At 36.4% G+C, this 18971-nt stretch overlaps 1 protein-coding gene across 1 annotated transcript; it reads right to left on the bottom strand.

The window, feature by feature from the left end:
* Positions 1–5255: 5255 nt before the first annotated feature.
* On the bottom strand, positions 5256–17711 carry LOC133316699 (probable LRR receptor-like serine/threonine-protein kinase At1g56140; the record flags this gene model as incomplete). The annotated part of the gene is made up of 4 exons (XM_061518482.1): positions 5256–5848; positions 16140–16290; positions 16424–16652; positions 17501–17711. Coding segments are annotated over 4 exons (975 nt in total), but the record flags the coding sequence as incomplete, so codon positions are not given.
* Positions 17712–18971: the final 1260 nt, after the last annotated feature.

The raw sequence follows: 18971 nt of genomic DNA, 5'->3' as shown, positions 1-18971 counted from the left end.
GATTCCCACTGTACAAATTTTTGAAAATGTGTCATTTTACAACCCAAAGTGATGGTATTGCTTAAAGGAGTTATAATAGATAAGTTTTATGCTTCCGCGAGTTTTGCATTTACAATTACAATGTTGTTTTTAATTGATTACGGAAATGGTTAATATTTGAAGTTAAGGATTTAATAAAAGTAAAAAGTTTATCCGTAATTTAATTAACTCCATTACTGTGATTGTAACTGCGCTTAATACCATATGTGATGATAACATTACCGGTACGTAACGGGCTGTTACAATGTGAGAGTAAGTTTCAAAGAAAATGTATTACTCAGAACTCAAAAGTATAAGCCATTATTTCTAGGGCAACATTTTAAAATGGTTTTCCTTACTAAACCAATTTATTTCTTCAAAATTAACTGCTGAGATGATTTGACCGAAAGTACATTCTGGCATCGATTTTTTTTTCTTGATACAAAGGAGGGGTAGAGCTGTTCCAATTCAGGTATTGATTTTGGCCGTGGTATACATCTTTGAGGCCCCAGAACTTGGTTTCTTACATGAAGTTGAGGATTACTAGATTTACTACCTTGGAACTTTTTTTTGATGGATGTGAAGCCAAACTTTTGTCTTGCTTATTATTAGAAGATACACAAACACCATAAGAAAGTTTTTTATATTAACTTTGGTTATTGGGATTGCAATGATATTGACCTCAAAAATGCATTAGCCTGTCACCTTTTGGTTTCAGTCTCCAAAAGATCATAAGGCTTGCTCGCTTTTCCTATGGGTGAATGATGACGCGAGAACATGGCAAGCCAATTATGCCATTGCTCTAAAAAATAAAAATAAAAACTCAAATTCTGAAAACACCAAACCTCCCTTCAAGTGCAGTTAAAATAACAAGTTCCAATAATTCAACGAAAGCCAATTGACGATCAGAAGGAATATATGGAGTAAAAACAGCAGGAAGGAATATATGGAGTAATGATCAGTCCACTGTCTAATTTCTCTTTAATGAAGTGACGATCAATCTCAACATATTTGGTTCGATCGTGTTGAACTGGATTGTGGGCTATACAAATAGCTAACTTGTTATCACAAAGTAACTTCATAGATCCTTCATATCTCACCTTGAGATCATCTAGAATGATTTTCAGCCATAATAAGTCACAGATACCTTGAGCCTTAGCTCGAAATTTTGCTTCTGCACTTGATCTAGCAACCACATTTTACTTTTTACTTCTCCATGTTATAAGATTTCCACAGAGAAACATACAATAGCCCAAAGTAGACCGTCAGTCAGTCACATATCCAGCATAATTGTCGTCTATATAAACTTCTAAGGATAAGTTTCCTCCTATCTGGAACAATAGTCCTCTACCTGGTGTGCCTTTCAGTTATTGGAGAATCCTGTCCACAACTCGCAAGTGTTTCTCCATCGGATCATGTATAATTGACTAACAACACTAACTGCATAAGCTAGATCAGGTCTAGTATGAGCTAGATATATCAATCTGCCCACTATTAGTTGATATTGTCGTTTGTCAACTGGAGAGCTCTCATTTTCACTTCCTAGTCTGTGATTCTGCTCAATCGGAGTACTGGAAGGTTTACACCCAAGTTTTCCTGCTTCTTTAAGAAGGTCAAGAACATACTTCCTCTGACAAATAAATATCCCTTACTTTGAATGAGCAACTTCTATCCCAAGAAAATATCTCAGTTTTCCAAGATCTTTAACTTCAAATTCAGCGGTCAGTCTTTTTTTCAGAGCACATTTCTCACCTATATCATCCCCTGTTATAATAATGTCATCAACATAAACTAGAATGATAGTGGTCTTACCTTCCTGAGAATGTTTAAAGCAAAGTGTATGATCCCCTTGGCTTTGCTTGTATCCCAATGAAAGCATGACTTTGGTAAATCTTCCACACCAAGCACGCGGGGATTGCTTCAAACCATACAACGCCTTCTTTAAACTGCAAACTTTATTATCTCCATTTGTAGAGTTAGATCCTGGTGAAATCTCCATGTAAACCTCCTCTTCTAATTCACCATTGGGGAAGGCATTTTTCACATCAAATTGGTTCAAATCCCAACTAAAATAAGCAGCGAGGGACAATAGAACTCTTACAGTGTTCATCTTGGCCACAGGAGCAAATGTTTCTTCGTAATCAATGCCATAGGTTTGTGTGTATCCCTTGGCTACCAATCGAGCTTTATACCTCTCAAGAGTCCCATCAGAATTATACTTCGGAGTATACACCCATCTGCACCCTACTGTCCTTTTTCCATTTGGCCTACTAAAAACTTCTCATGTATTATTCTTCTCCAATGCATTCATCTCTTTATGCATGGCCTAAACCCAATTATAATCCTTTAATGCTTCATGTACTGATTTTGGGATTGAAATGGAGTCAAGTGCTGTAATAAAACTTCTATGCTGCATAGAAATATTCTTAGAGGAGACAAAATGAGAAATAGGGTGTTGGGTACAAGACCTTTTCCCTTTTCTTACAGCAATGGGTAAGTTATCAGAATTAATATCAGGCTCAGGAATAAAAGAAGTAGTGTGTTCAGTACTTACCAGCGGTTCAGGCGATTGCAGTTGCTGGTGGGGGAATGTGGGTTGTTTCTTCCTTTGGTACAATAGTTCGGGTGTCTCAGCTTTGCGTACTTTCTGTCTATCAATAGGAGGCATATCACATGAGGAATCAGATGAATTTTCAACCTCAACAATTAAGTCTTCCTTCTCATTGTCATGTAGTGTAACTACTGGAGTAGATGATGTAGGTAACAGAAATGGAGACTTAGACTTGAAGAAAATGGATGAAGCTTCTACACTATTCTCCCCCTGAAGCTGGGGGTGTAGAAAGTAAGACTTAGATTCATGGAAGCTAACATCCATAGAGACAAAGAATTTACGACTTGGAGGGTGGTAACATTTGTATCCTTTCTTGTTGGGAGCATAACCAAGGAAGACACACTTAAGGGCTCTAGGCTCTAATTTACTCCGATGTTGTTTATGGATATGGACGAAGGCAACAGATCCAAAGATACGAGACTGGAGACTTTGCATAATTGGAACAGAAGAAAAAAAAGAGGTCATGAGATCAATAGGACTTACATGGCCAAGGACTCTGGAAAGCAAGCGATTGATCAAATAGGCTGCAGTTAATAAGGCTTCTCCCCAGTAAGAGTTGGGTACAAATGTCTGAAACAATAATGCTCTGGTGACTTCAAGCAAATGTCGATTTTTTCTTTCAGCAACCCCATTCTATTGAGGGGTATCCACGCATGTGAGCTCATGAATCATACCCTTATCTGAAATGAATTGTCACAGACGTTGGTTGACATACTCCGTACCATTGTCAGATCTTAATCTCTTAATACTTTTACCAAACTGTGTCTCGATCATTTGATAAAATCGAATAAACAATTATGGTACTTCTGACTTGTCTTTCATCAAGAATATCCATGTCACCCGAATGCAATCATCAATAAAAGAAACAAACCACCTAGCACCTAAAATATTGTGTACTTTAGAAGGGCCCCGAACATATGAATGGATAAGAGTAAAAGGCTCAATGCTCTTTATTGAACTTGAAGGAAAGGGCACGCGTTGGTGTTTCACAAGCTCACAAACATCACAATGGAAAGAGTCAATTGCCTGATCCTTAAACAAAGAAGGAAACATTGACTTCAATAAGCCAAATGACGGGTGCCCCAGGCGTTTGTGGTGAAGCCAAATCTGTGAGAATGAAGTAGACGGGTGATGACTCATCAATAATTGATTCCCGGTATCCCTTGTAGCATGCTTTGGAATGAGATAGTACAACCCACCTTGCTCCTTAGCAACTCCAACCGTCCTCCCCATGGTGATATCCTGAATAACACAATGGGTAGGAAAAAAGGTGACATCACAATTCTTGTCAGTTGTAAGCTTATAAGTGGAGATAAGATTGGTAGAGAGCTGAGGAACATAAAGAACATTCTTTAAAAATAAGAAAGGTTGAATTTGAATGTTACCAGAACCCACAACTGATTTGTGGGATCAATCAGCTACAGCTATAGTACGGATACCACTAGTAGGGTGATATGAAAGAAAAGAATCAGCTAGACAGGTCATATGATCAGTTGCACAAAAATTCATAATCCATGAATTTTTGAAATCAGTGCAAGATGTAGGGTGTGTGGATCTTACCAAACATAGTTGATCAGGAAAAAAAAAAATTCGCTTTTTTTTCTTCTTTTTTTTTTCCCGATGAACAGTGCTCGATGAACAGTGTCGCGTGAACAGTACCGATGAACAATGCGCGATGAACAGTGCCAAGTGAACAGTGTCACGTGAACATTGCATTTTTTTCTTGAGCTGTTCCGATCGTCTAATGAAAAAGAAACCTCCGTAGAATGATAGATCTGAGAAAACATAGTGAAACAAGGGTCCTCACAGTCCAAAAGGTCCTCGAATTTTTTTTTTCCGGCGACAGCTTTGTTGCAGCGAGAGGCAAAAGGGTTTGGTTTTTAGAGGTAGTGATTTGTGAAAGCAGAGCCCTCAGAATCGAGAGCTCTGATACCAACTAAAAAAGAAGATTTATATATTATTGAATTGTATAATATTGTACAAGAGTTCTTTATTTAAAGAAACTGAAAATCTAATGGGCTAAGCCCAAATACACTTGAGAGTATTCTAACTATTACAAAATAATAATAAAATAATTCTATTATTTACAATAAAAATTGTTTCAAAAAGGATGAGAGGGAAATTAAGAACGAGAACTATGAGGTAACCTTAACAGAATCTTTGAAAAGTTGTTTGAAAATTTTAGCATGGCATAATGAACTTTGAACAATGAAATTTGAGCAAAGAGAACTACTTGAAACAGAAAATTGATAAGCAATGAAAATTTGAGGAAAGCTGCAGGATCTAACACAATATAACGAAGCATCTCTGTGAATTAAGAAAGAAAAAGCAATCACTTTTTAACGTTGGTAAATATGATAGGCCACATATGACTTGATCCCATTTAATGATGAATTAACATGCTCGCCGCAGTCCACATCATTGTTACAGTTCACATATGTATGAGAAATGTTTTTTTCCTTTCACATGAGACAAGATTTTATTCATACACATACATTGACTTTCGTGCCAAGCTTTTGTTTTTACTTTTTTTTAAATTGCTGGTCTCACTTTTTTGTCTCAGTAGGAGACAACTCATCTCTCATGTTAAAGGAGAAAAGTATTCCCCATGTTATTTAAATCAAATTTGAATGATAACATTCGATGCAACCTGTTAAAGTAAAATGTACGATAATTTACATGGTTACTTACATTACAAATTAACCTAGCATATACATTACAGTAAAGTAGCGCTCGATGAAAAAGTAAAAGAAAAAAGGAAACAAAACTTGTGGAGCAAAGTGCCATTTTCATAGTTGCACACTTGATCAAGAACCCAAAATTATACATCAATATTTACCTACCCTCGTCAAGACTCTCATGAAGGATAGCTTTAGAAGCATCTATTGGTGAATGGTCTGCACCACCAACTATGCTGGTACTTGCTGATGAGTTGTAATAACTTGTATCTGATGCTTTGGTTGCAATGTGAGTCATGAAGCTACTCACATCATCAAATTTCCAGTCAGTCAAGTATCCAGGCCTTGTAGTTACAGTGCTCACTTCAATATCTCCCGAAAGCATTGCCACCACACGTGACATTGATGGCCGTAATGTTGGTGATGTCTGAGTGCACAAAAGTGCTATTCCCACCATGCGTTTTACTTCTTCCTTATTGAATTCTGATAGTCCAGGATCTACCAGATCAGTTACGCAGTTGTTTTCATGAAGCTGCCAAGCCTAAGAAACAAAATGAAAAAAAAAAAAAAAACAACAACAACCAATAACATTAAGCTAAAACAAATAAATGTTTTGAATATTGAATGCACAAATTGAAGGTGTCAAATACGAGGAAATCCTAATTTAGTTTTAATAGCATTAACACGAGTCAACTGTAATCAGCATACATCCACATTCTACTAACTTTCAGAAGAAAATTAGTTTCATATGCTAGTAAGATTGTCCTGAATTCTGATAATTAAAAAAAAAAAAAAAAAAAACTTGTTTTCCCATGGTAGATTATCCCATATAATTGAAAATATATATTTTCAAATAACCTGCCATTGATAATGAAGTGATGATTCTATATGTACACCCCAATTTATATATAGTTACCCAATAAAGAACGTTTAATATGGGAAAGCTGATCAGTCATGAGAACAAGACGATCTCACGAAAGCCATAACTTCTTGATGAAGCATGGTTTTATGAAGAGTCAAGCCCTTCAATGTTTAAGAACTTTGCTATAGACCAATCATTATAATCAAAGGGCTCTTATATAAATTAATGTTCTAAAAAAAATGTTTGTAACCTAAATATTATATTATTGTCACATCATCTTCTTGATTGTTATATACCAATAGACTGTTGGGTTTGCTCTTTTACTAAAGCCCAAATGGGTTATTAGTATGAGAAGAGCCCAAGGAACCTAGAGCCCAATGAGCTAGGGTTTCTTGGAACCATATAAATAGTACCTCTTAAGTCATCAGCCTCCGAGGTCTTTTTTGTGAGAAAGAGGCAATCAGAATCTAATCAGTGCCCACACACTTCCCCTTCCTCCTCGAGAGATAGTTTGGAAGATCTGCCACAGTCCAGCTTCAAGGAGGTTGTTCGTGCTGCGGCGCTGAGGTGAGCTGTTCGTGAAGAGGAATCCTACAAGGGAAGATTCTACACGAGACCTGCGCACCGAGAGGTAATTGAGAAACAAGGATGATTCAGTAAGCATACCAATGTACTAGGTCCTAAACCGCTTCCGCATAAATCTAAGATTTCCTTCAATTGGTATCAGAGCCTTGGCTGTACATTGGTATGTGAATCTAGTTTCACTATTCATGTAATTAGTTTTGCTTCTTGAAATGTGGCACCTAGGGTTCTAGGATTATGGTATGAATCTAGCATGTGTATTTTATAATTCATTTTCATAAAAGTTTAAATTTTAATCGGTAAAAATGCTTTAATCCATGGTTAGGGTCTCTCGTGTATTTCTCGATTTGTAACAAGGAGGCTAATCTCATATGATTAGGTTTCCTCCTTGCTGTTTTTGTTTATTTTTGGAATTTCTGTGTATTTTTCAAATATTTTGTAAAAGTTCAAGATCGAGAAACCGCGAGTAAGATGCGCAGTCAGAACTGTCGGAGACTTTTCGAGGTCTTCCCGATCTCGGAATGAGGCGATCTATATATGGTTGGAAAGAGGACGGAAAGACGAACGCAACGGTGGGTGGTTTACCGCCATCTGAGTTTACACGCGCCCCCACGCGCCTCCACAAGATTCTGAGAGTGGCCGCCACTCTCCGGCAAAGAATGGGAGAGTGAGGGAGCGTCCGGCCACCTTTTTGGGTGATTCCGGCGGCGGTGCACTCGTCTCTACGTGGTGGTCCTTCCCCTGGAGTTTCAGCCTGATTTGACTTCGGGTGACGGCGCGGCAGACCTGACGGCTAGGGTTCCTCTTTCGCGTCCTAGGGTTTCTTGCCAAAGGATTGGGTCTTTGGGCTTTTGGACCCATGAAACCCTAAAGGGGCTTGAGACAGATACTATGGGCTAGGCGAAAGTTGAATTCCAAAGTTGTATTATTTAATTTTATTTTATTTTATTTTCTTTAAAATAGGAAGGCCATGGATTAAAGTAATTATGATTTATTATTTAATGCTTTTATTGATTGGTATAAATTATATGATTGATAACATGCTTTATTGTGATAACATGCCATATAGAATAGGTGGTACCATATTGTTGCATAACTTGTATGATTGCATGAGCATAATAGCTATTATGTACTAGTATGATAGTTATTATGGGATTATTTTGATTTTAAATCATCCTAAGAAATTAATTAATAATTATTATGATTTTTATTGAAAATCTAGATTAATAATTGAATTAATTAATTTTGGATAATTAACATCAAGACAAATAATCGTTATGGAAATTATTTTGATTTCAAATTATCCTTATAAATGATAATTATTATGATTGTTGCAATCTAGATTAATAATTAAGTCAGCTATTTGGATGATTTAAATCTAGAAAAATAATTAGAGAAAATTTCCTGAGAGAATTCTTTTATTTTGCGAGTAATTTGTGGGTTTTTCTGAAATGGTCATGGAATAACACACGCTGCATACAACATTCATGTATCATGATTGTTTGGAGCACACGCTGACGTAAAGTGACCGGATTTCAGGACCTTAATACTTTCAAAATTATGTTAAGCTTAGTGCACGTTTATCGGCGCTCTTACTTATATAGTTTTTGAAATCGAACAAAGGATACTCTCAATTAAATAATTCTTGGAAATTAGAAAATGTTGCTTATGTTGAATGGAAGGAGATTTAAATGAAGAGATTAATTTAACCTTCAAGCGCATTATAGGACCATTAATAAAATAATCATGTGAAGTCCCATCGAATAAGCATGATTGAATTTTATTAGATTGGACTTAAATATCTATGGGAGGAGATTTAAATTAAGAAATTAATTTAACCTCCAGGCGCATTGTGGGCCTATCAATAAAATAATCATGTGAGGCCCCAACGGATTAGCATGATTGGATTTTATTGGGCCTTAATAATTTCAAAATTTTAATAAAGTATTGTACGTCCCATCGTCGATAATACTAAGTTATTAAAGATAATTTTGAAATTAAACAATGAATTCGTTAGGGCTTATGAAAATTCTCAAACAAAAATGTTGAATGGGTGACGGTTTTAAAAATTAATTAATTTTAAAACCTGCGGGCTCCATTTGTGGGTTTATTAGTGAAATGGTTATCGCTGAAGCCCCATCGGATAAGGATAATCAGATTTCACTAGATTAAATCTTAATAATTTCAAAATTTTAGTAAAGTATTGTACGACCCATCGTCGGCAATGCTTAGACACTAAGGATAATTTTGAAATTAAACAATGGTTAATTACATTCAACTTTGGTAAAATTGTTAACCCTCCCATCGAGGCTCTGGCAATGGCACTGAAGGCCCAAATAACAATTTTGGTTTTTACAAGTGACTTGCCCATCGTAAGCCTTGTAAAGATAAACTGAAGGATTGTTAACAATAAACAAGAGTAGTTATGAGAATCTACTTGCACTTCGTTTGTTTATTGCATTATTTGTTTGTAATTGTGTGCTTTATATGTTTTTCAGAAAATATCTTAGAAATGATTTTGACTTGAAAACCTCTAGATGGTACCAACTATGAATAAGTGAAAAACAAATCTTTGATATTGTTCTAAAACATGGAAGCTAAAATTTGTCCTGACAATGCGAGGGCCATAGCAACCTGCAGAGAATGCGTCTAAGGAAACTAAGATGCATTTCTCAGATTAGGAAAGGGCAGATATGGTAGTTCGCTGCTATATTATTGTCAGTCTTTCCAAATACTTGCAGAAGCAAGTGTACATGATTAAGAGTGGAGTAGAAATGCTTCAGACTCTTAATGACATGTTTGCTGAGTCTAGCAGCTCTGCTAGACAGAATGCAGTCGATGCAGATTTTGCTAAGAGTCTTGTTAAATCCAAAGGAAAACCCAAGGGTGGTAACAAGAACAAAATGACTTGTTTATCAGTTGTCAAACCAGTTTCTATGAAGAAGCCGCAAGGCAAGTTCTTCAAGTGCAGACTGAAGAGATACTGAAAGAAAAATTGCCCAGAGGTGATGAAAAGAACCAGACATGGGCATATCAAGACCTGATCAGTGAATGAATTATTGATTCAGGAATCACTGATTATGTTTATTACTCTTTGTAGTAGTTCAAACATGGCATACCTGTCAGCAATGGACATAGATATTTTAAGCTTGAAAATGGGAACTTGTGTCTGCATTTGCAGTAGGACAAGTTATTTATAAGACTATGGTTTTGGGTGACTGTTTATTTGTTCCAGATTTCAAGAGGAATTCAATTTTTGTTAGTTGTTTTGGTTAAAACATGGGTTGACAATGCAATTGATTCCTCAGTTACATTTCGAAGTTCATCTTCGTCTTGTTTTGTTCTGGTACATTGTTTAAATAGTCTTTATTACCTATGTCCTATACCCTCTTAAATTTGTTATGTTGAATGGAAAATGTGATGAACAAGAACATTCACCAAAGAAATAAAAGTTTCAAATGAAACATAACTTTGGCCTTTGTGATTGAGTCACATTATCTCAAGTAGGAAACATGTTTTAGTTAAAAGAGGGACTGAAAGTTCAAGAATCTTTTAACTAACAGCTACATGTTAGTCCTATTTGGAAGGTAAAATGGCCAAGCAATCCTACAAGGGCCAAAAAGGTTTGCGCAACTATTCAACTGGAACTGGTACATACTAATAATGTATGTGGACCAGTTAGCGTTCAGACCAGAAGAGGTGATGAGTACTTCATTATATGAATGTTTACTCTGGATTTAGACAGATGAACCAAGTGCGCCATAAGTCTAAAGCTTTTGGAAATTCCAAGAGGTTTAGTCTGAGGCAGAAAAGCATGTAGGTGTTCAAATCAAAAACACTTTGGTCTGACTAAAGTGTTGGCTACCTGTCTGGTAAGTTCAGGTTTTACCTGATTTAAAAGGGGATAGTTTTTGTAACTGTCAACTCTAAGAACGCATTAGTTGAATGAAGTTGCAGTATGCAAAAATCAAACATTTCTAGACTTGGTGAAGATCATGTTCAGTTATTCATCTTTGTCAATGTTGTTCAAGGGAGATGCCTAAGAGAAGGAAATGTACCTTCTTAACTTGGTTCCGTCAAAAGTTTGTTGTAAAGACACCTAGAAGAATTATGGAAAGGGTGCAAGCCCAGATCAAACCATATTCGAATTTAGGGTGCTACGACACACGTCCTACAACAGCAGTCAAATGAGATGGAATCTTGTATGGAAGTGTGCATATCTTTTGGCTACCCTAAGAGAACTAGGGATGATTTCTTATTTAGTCTTAAGGACAAGATAATCTAAGTGAGCACTCACATGATTTTCTTAAAGGAGGACTAGATAAGAAATTATAAGCTCTTAAGTTAGGTTATTCTTGATGAGATTTATCTCAGATCAAGAATTTCCAGAATCTCTAGAAGCTTCATCCATTGTTCCCTTGATTGTTCAAGAGGGGATAGATATATCTCTAAGTGAACAAACAAGAGAACCATGATTGGAAATTCAACATGATAATATATAAGTGAAACTAGTAGAAATATTAGTATCACATGTAAAGGAACAATATCAAGGATAAGCGGATCCTCAAGAAATTGAAGATCCATCATTTGACCCACTATTTGTTTTACCTATAAATACACAAGGTCTAATGCAGTACATTCGTAGTAGGAGAGAACCTTGTTAACTCTCAAGTTGTCTCTTGTTGAGTGATATTGATCCTACTAGTTACGATAATACACTAGAAGATGTTGTTGATCAAGTGTTGCTCACGCTATGAACAATGAGATGAAATACTTGTATTTCAACTCCGTTCGGTCCTAGTAAAGACACAAGGAGGGGTAAAACCCACAAGGTGCATGTGGACATAAAAGGCAAAGAGAGGATGAACAGAAAGGTGAAAACCTTCAAAGCTAGCTTAGAGGCATTTTTTGCCAGACGCCATGCTTGAGTCTATCCAGATTCTCTTAATTGCTATAAGTCTCAATTATGAGATTTCATTTTGGGAGTTGGATGTCAGGATATCTACATACAACAACCAAAAGGGTTTATAGCAAATGAGCAGGAACACACGGTATGCAAGTTGTGAAAGTCTATTTCATAGACTTAAGCAAGCATCCAGGTCTTGAAACATCATTTTTGATCAGGTTATCAAAATTTTGATTTTGAGAGAACCTTGATGAATGATGTGTATTTGTATGTAAAGGATACAACAGAAGACAATAGCTTTTCTGGTACTTTATGTAGATGATATGCTCCTTATTGGAAACATTGTGGAGGTAATATCAAGCATAAAGAGTTGGCTAAGTTAGTGTTTTGGTATGGAAGTACTGGGGAAGCCAATTATATTCTTGGTATAAAACTCTTATGAGACCGGAAGAATAAGTTGTTGGCATCACCTCAGGCTACTTATATTGACAAAACCCAAAATTCAACATGAGAATTCTAAGAGAAGAATTATAATTCTCAGATGTGAAATTCATCTTCCTAAGGAGTGACCAAAGACTTCTAAGAAGGAAGAATGCATGAGCAAGATATCTTATGCTTTGGCAAAGGTAGACTCACGCATATCATGTTGGGCGTTAAACCAAACATCTGTCACGCAGTGGGAGTAGTGAGATAGTACCATTTTGAACCTAGAGGAATACTAGATTATTGTTAAGCATGTACTCAAGTATCTTTGGAGAACGAGAGATTATATGCTGGTTGGGAGTCTTGAAAAGCTGAGTTTTCAAAAATTCAGTTATTTCAAGTGGATATTGACTCAAGAAAATCAACCTCGAGCTATGAGTTTTTCACTAAACTCAGATAGCATTAGAGGTGGATCTTGCAGACCCAGTTACTAAGAGTTTGCCTGAACTTGTGTTCGAGAGGCATGTTACTTCTTTGGGTCTTAGGAGGATCCCAGACTTGCATTAAGCAAGTGGGAGTTATTGGTTTCATTGTGCTCTTGGAGTAAGACAATGAAACAATAAAATAATTTTCTGAATTTCATAAATAAGGTTTTATTTATTTATTTTGCGCACTACTTACAAACATAAAGGTCCGGATCAAATTGTGGAGTATATGATCATATGGATACGTTCATAGAGGACATGATCATAGGTTCTCACAATTGATGAATGGATTCACAGCTGTTAAATAAAGTTGGGCACTTTATTTAGGCTGCAATATTTTATGAAATGGTTTTGTCTGAATCATTGTAAAATATTGGTGTGAATTAACATTCACATTGAAAGGATCAAGGAGAGATTTGATTAAGGTTGTTTTTCTGTCATAAGGTATCAAATCTCCAGTTAACTATAGTTATGAGATTGCTCTTAATCCTGAGTTTATTATAAATAGGTAATCAAATAGTTTTCATTCTTTGATTTACCAACGGGTGAGGTTCGATCTATTGACGGCCAATAACTCGGTATTTTGGGAGTGAGATTATTTGATTATCGGTATTTATGAGATAAACAACATGGAATTTGTAGGATATGTCCCCTTGATATGTTTCGGTACTTGGATATTAAAGACACTGGCCAGTGCACGTAATCCATTAAAGAAACTATCATAGTCAAGGGAATAAATAATTGATTGAGTTACAGAAAACTTGTCAATCAATTATAGACATTCTACAAAGGGGCGATGCATATTCATGTTATAAGTGTTGTTAATCTTGGAGTTCAAGTTCGGGCTTTTAGTGGAGTAGCACCGAATTAGATAATCATTCGTTGATTATCAGGAGCCTTGATTAATAACAGATGGTAGATCCCCAAGCTAGCTTGAGACAAGGGATGGGGTATTTTTCGGATAGATGATGACTTATGGGTTACATGATCTTGGATTTTACGACTCAAGTTTGTATCCAAAAGAGCAAGTGGGAGATTGTTGGGTTTGCTCTTTTACTAAAGCCCAAATGGGTTATTAGTATGAGAAGAGCCCAAGGAACCTAGAGCCCAATGAGCTAGGGTTTCTTGGAACCATATAAATAGTACCTCTTAAGTCATCAGCCTCCGAGGTCTTTTTTGTGAGAAAGAGGCAAGCTCAGAATCTAATCAGTGCCCACACACTTCCCCTTCCTCCTCGAGAGATAGTTTGGAAGATCTGCCACAGTCCAGCTTCAAGGAGGTTGTTCGTGCTGCGGCGCTGAGGTGAGCTGTTCGTGAAGAGGAATCCTACAAGGGAAGATTCTACACGAGACCTGCGCACCGAGAGGTAATTGAGAAACAAGGATGATTCAGTAAGCATACCAATGTACTAGGTCCTAAACCGCTTCCGCATAAATCTAAGATTTCCTTCATAGACATCACTAAAAATTCATAGTGCCCCTCATAAGCATGAAATGTTGTTTTAGGATTATCTTCTTCCATCATCCTTATTCCGCGATAACTGAATTTAAGACCTAATTTAGAGAAGACACTAGACCCCTCTAGTTTATCTAGTAGAGTTCATCAATGATAGGGATTAAGAATTTATCCAAGACTGTGATTTTGTTTAGAGCCAGATAATCAAAACAAATTGCCATCCTCCATCTTTCTTTTTAACCAAAATTATGGGGCTTGAATATGGATTCATACTGGCTTTGATAATTCCTACTTCCAGTATGTCACTGATAGGACCCAGATCAAATAACAGTAAAACAGAGACAAACAAACAACAGTGTTTTTTCCCAGAAAAGGAACTGGATTTTTTATATATTTGAACAAGGAAATTACAGAATTCAAATACATTTATCAGTAAAATACTCAAAGCAGAAAAGCTAAATTTCAGTACATTCGAGAGGGGTACTGACTCTCCCAATTCCAAGTCCAATATTTCCCAAGCTCCTTTACACAATACATATTCCCCTCTTATACTTAGCCTAACCTCCTAAAATATTCTGAAGTTAGTTATGCCACCTCATTGGTAGAACATAATTCCCTACATGCACCTACATGAGTATATTCCTATTAGTCACCTACCAGTTTTTCTATCTCATCTTCTGGTAAGGGTATCTGTCAGACTGATACAAACCAACAATGTCATTTACAGAAATAGCACCAGAATCGTAGCACAATTCATGAAATACTAATGTGGACAGTATATTAAGAGCAAACAGAGCAGTGTTCAGCAGCTTTTACAATAATAGAGACAATATAATCCTAATTACAGCAACAGTAATGGAAGAACAATAACACAGGGACTCAATTACACTAAGAAAAGAAGTACATGCAGAAAGAAAAGATAGTTCTAGAGCAATTCGAGAGGCTCTAGACTCTCCCAAGTTCCAAGCCTATTCCAAGTTCAAGATGATCCCCCCATGCTTCCCATGCCTCCCTCTTATACAGCTAACTTTCCCGCCCATTTTCAGTTGCACATCCCTTCCAGATCCTTCCCCTCCTAACAAACCATTAACAAAACTGACTTGCTTGGGCCTGGCCCGTATCACAGACCTTAGTAGGGGTGTTCAAAATATCCAAACTGAACCAGATCCAAATTATCCAAACTGAAAAATCAAAAACTAGTTTTAAAAAGAAAACCGGTTCAGTTCGGCTTTTAACAAAAATGGAACCAAACCGCTCCATGCACACCCCTAGACCTTAGATTGGGAATAGCACACTGGCATGATCATGCCTGCTAGGTGGTGATAAGCCTTGTGACTCACTGAAGACATTAGAAATATCTCCCAAAACTTCCTGAACAGGGCTGGTATTGCCTTTGTTTTGGCCGACTCTTCCAGATATCCCATCGTATTCAAAACAAAATCCCCACCAAATTCAGTAGTTCTTTCATTACTGACTTGAGGGAGGTTTCTCACCAAGATAAAGCTTTTTAAGATTAGTGTATTTTTTCCGGTGGGGATCTATTAAATTGGCCCTTATATCTCCTAAACTATCCAACCAGTCTATCCTCAGTTCCACTTCTTCTCCCCCCCCTATGTGAAATGTGAAGGACTTCAGGTAAAGGTTCAAAATTGAACTCCCATGATATCCTCTCACTTCCTCTTATTATAACCTGCCTCTCACCATTCAGTTAGAGGTCAAACTGCTATCATTAACTAATTCTAACTACTTAAACTAATTGAAATACTTTAACTGATTATGGCTGGTCCATTTGTTCTTTGGGTCCGTCTTTATCTCTTCTAACATAATTTTTCCTAACTTGGCATCTGCTGCTAATAACACATTCCTTCTTAGAAGATTTTAGAAAATAATACTATAATGGGGAAGAGACTCATCTATTATCCTATTAAATGCAATATGAAATTATTTAGACGTTGCCCAATAAATAAAATTACATTTTCCATGTTTTTGTAACAGTTAATGAGATCAGATTCAAACTCGTTGGTTGCAACACCAAAATGAATTTTATAACTTTACATGCATAACATAGCTATAATTAAGATAAATGCTAGGGATAATAACATTAAGGCAGCATGCATACCCATTCTAGAAGATACATCTTCTCTCCTTCCAAACTAGAATCAGAATTAGGCCTCCCACTAACTAACTCTAGAGCCACAACACCAAAGGAAAATACATCTGCTTTCTCTGTAAGGTGTCCACGCATGGCGTACTCCGGTGCAAGATATCCACTTCAGCATGAGAATTTGAGTTTTTTGACAGTTTAGTGTTAATCAAAACAAAAATATGTAACTAAACTATAAACAAATACAATATAGAAAAAATCATGAAACTAATACAAGATGATCAAGTTTTAATACTTACATTGTCCCAGCCACCCGGGTGCTTATATGGGTCTTTTTATCATCATATAATTTGGCCAACCCGAAATCAGATATTTTTGGGACAAGCTCATGATCAAGCAGTATATTACTAGCCTTCACATCACGGTGTACAATACGGAGTCGTGATTCTTCATGTAAGTAAGTTAAACCTCTTGCAACACCCAAGCAGATATCATAGCGTGTGGACCAATTGAGCGTTAAACAATTTCCTGCCCAAACAAGCCACATTTGTCCTTAATTATAATAAACAAGAAATGATTGAATTGTATAATATACTTTCGATATTTGTATTTGTCAGGTTCTTTATTCTCTTTAATTCAACTAGATGTAAATGAACCATACTTTGTAGTCCTATTCCTAATAGATTAATTCCAAAATAACATATCCAAATTAAGAAAACCTATAGAGGCTACTATCGAAGAATTTACACCTTCCAATTTTTTATTTTTTCTAGTATCTAAATAAATTGCAAATATGGTCCAAGTAATAAAAGGCCAGGTTTCCTTTGAATCCCAATTGCAATATAACCCCCATGTCTCATTAGCCCAGACTGCTCCGGAAAGACTACCTATTGTTAAAAAGAGAAATAAATACACGCCTAGACACCATAGTAGTTAATTGCGCTGCAATAGCGCAGTTAATTGCGTCGTAATATCGCAGTTAATTGCGTCGCAATAGCGCCGCGAGCCGCGTCGTATGGGTGTTGCAGTGCCTTACCACAAGAAACCGCGCCGCACTAGAACGCAATAGCGACCATTGCGATCGCATTTGCGGACATATTGCTATCAGAAGGCAAAATGTCAATTTTGTCCTAAATTTAAATGTGTCGCAGAAATTTTTTAAGAGATTTTTAGTCTATCTACGTCTCTCTTTGTCACTTCTTCTATCTCTGCCTTTAAAAATGCTTCTTTTTGTCATATATCTATTCCGCTATTTCTGCAACCACAACCCGCTATAGTGCTATAGCATTTTTTGGGGTTGACCGCGACATGCCGTAATCTGCATTTGATAACTTAGCTAGACACACAAAAAGAAAACAAATATCATTTTCTCATACCAAATAATGCTTGATCAAGACTCTTGTTTTCTAGATACTCATAGACAAGAAGTCTTTTACTCCCTTCAATGCAACATCCGTATAATTTGACAAGATTACGATGTTGCACAGCAGATATAGTAGCAATCTCAGCTATGAACTGGCTCTTTCCTTGATGGGATGCTACGGATAGTTGTTTCACGGCAATAATTCTTCCATCATTAAGTGTCCCCTATAAGAACAAAAAGGAAAATAGAAATTCTCATAAAGAAAGGATTTAGTAATATTAAGCTCAAATGTTGCATATTAGAATAAAACTTTATCACTTTCATCAACAAAATACAACTACAAGCAGTGGCGGAGCCAGGTCCTGGAGGTTAGGAGAAGCACTAACTAGTAATTATAAATTATAATATAATTTTATTAATTGAGAACATTATGACATATATAAATAAAAGATAAACAATAATTAATTATCATAAGTTGAATTAAGAAAAAAAACCTACAATTGTCTTCTATGATTATAATTATCAATGAAATTAGTTACATAAGCTAGAGTTCTAAATATTAGTAGGTCCTGTTATCAAAAAAAAAAAAAATATTAGTAGGTCCAAAGGAATCACGAAACGGAAGTACTAAAGGAATACGAATTCTTTAGGGGGTAATTGGGAAAAGGGGAGGGGGGGGGGGGGTGTTAGTATTTGGGTGTCCTAGAGACAATCTTATGATTAAATAAGGACAGAGATGTAGACCTTTTTAATATTGTCGCAAATAAATAAAAGCACTCTTTATCTTGTTTCATAATTATGTCTCGATATTAATATTAATATATTATGAATAACTTGATAAACCCCGTGGAATAAAATAGGTATCTCTTGAGTATCTGTGATGAGATCACAATCATGAGGATTCAAGAATACCGGATGTTTATTCCTAATTTTATGTTCCTAGTCTAAAGATACTGAGAATGGGGTCAGTAATCTCGGGTAAGACTAGCACGACTTATCTATTTGTATATGGATACAAGGTATATACCTCATGTGCTACAGATATGGAGATGTCTTAGCTAAAGTCGTGGGTGGACCTATAAGGGTATAGCTCGCACTGAACGGACCCACAAAGAGACTCTATGAGGAACTCTCACAGAGAGTATCACTAGAGTAGTCTATTTATATTTGGGTATGTCTTTCCTAAGACCAGAAGTTATTACCTAGACTGTGTTCTAGAAGGCATGCTTTGATTGTGCACCTCGTCTGCCTGAAACATGGAGACTCATAGGTATACTGTTGGGCTTGTCCTGAAAGAACACAGGGCTAGGGTGATAAGCTGAAGGAATTCGTCAAATCTCTGTGAGAGATTAGGTTATCTGTAAACCGGAGAAATCGGGATGACATTTACAGGGACTCGGGAATCTATGCATAGTAAAAGAGATCATGAGATGATCTGCCTTTAGAGTCTGTAAATTGAAGATTCCCTATTTCGAATAAAGCTT

The sequence above is a fragment of the Gastrolobium bilobum genome, unplaced genomic scaffold (genome assembly GCF_033153095.1).
Source record: "Gastrolobium bilobum isolate Gb01-03AN ecotype WA unplaced genomic scaffold, APGP_CSIRO_Gbil_v1 utg53652, whole genome shotgun sequence".
Taxonomy (NCBI): Eukaryota; Viridiplantae; Streptophyta; class Magnoliopsida; order Fabales; family Fabaceae; genus Gastrolobium; species Gastrolobium bilobum.
The sequence above is the reverse complement of the archived record's forward strand: the minus strand, read 5'-3'. Positions and strand labels throughout refer to the sequence as shown.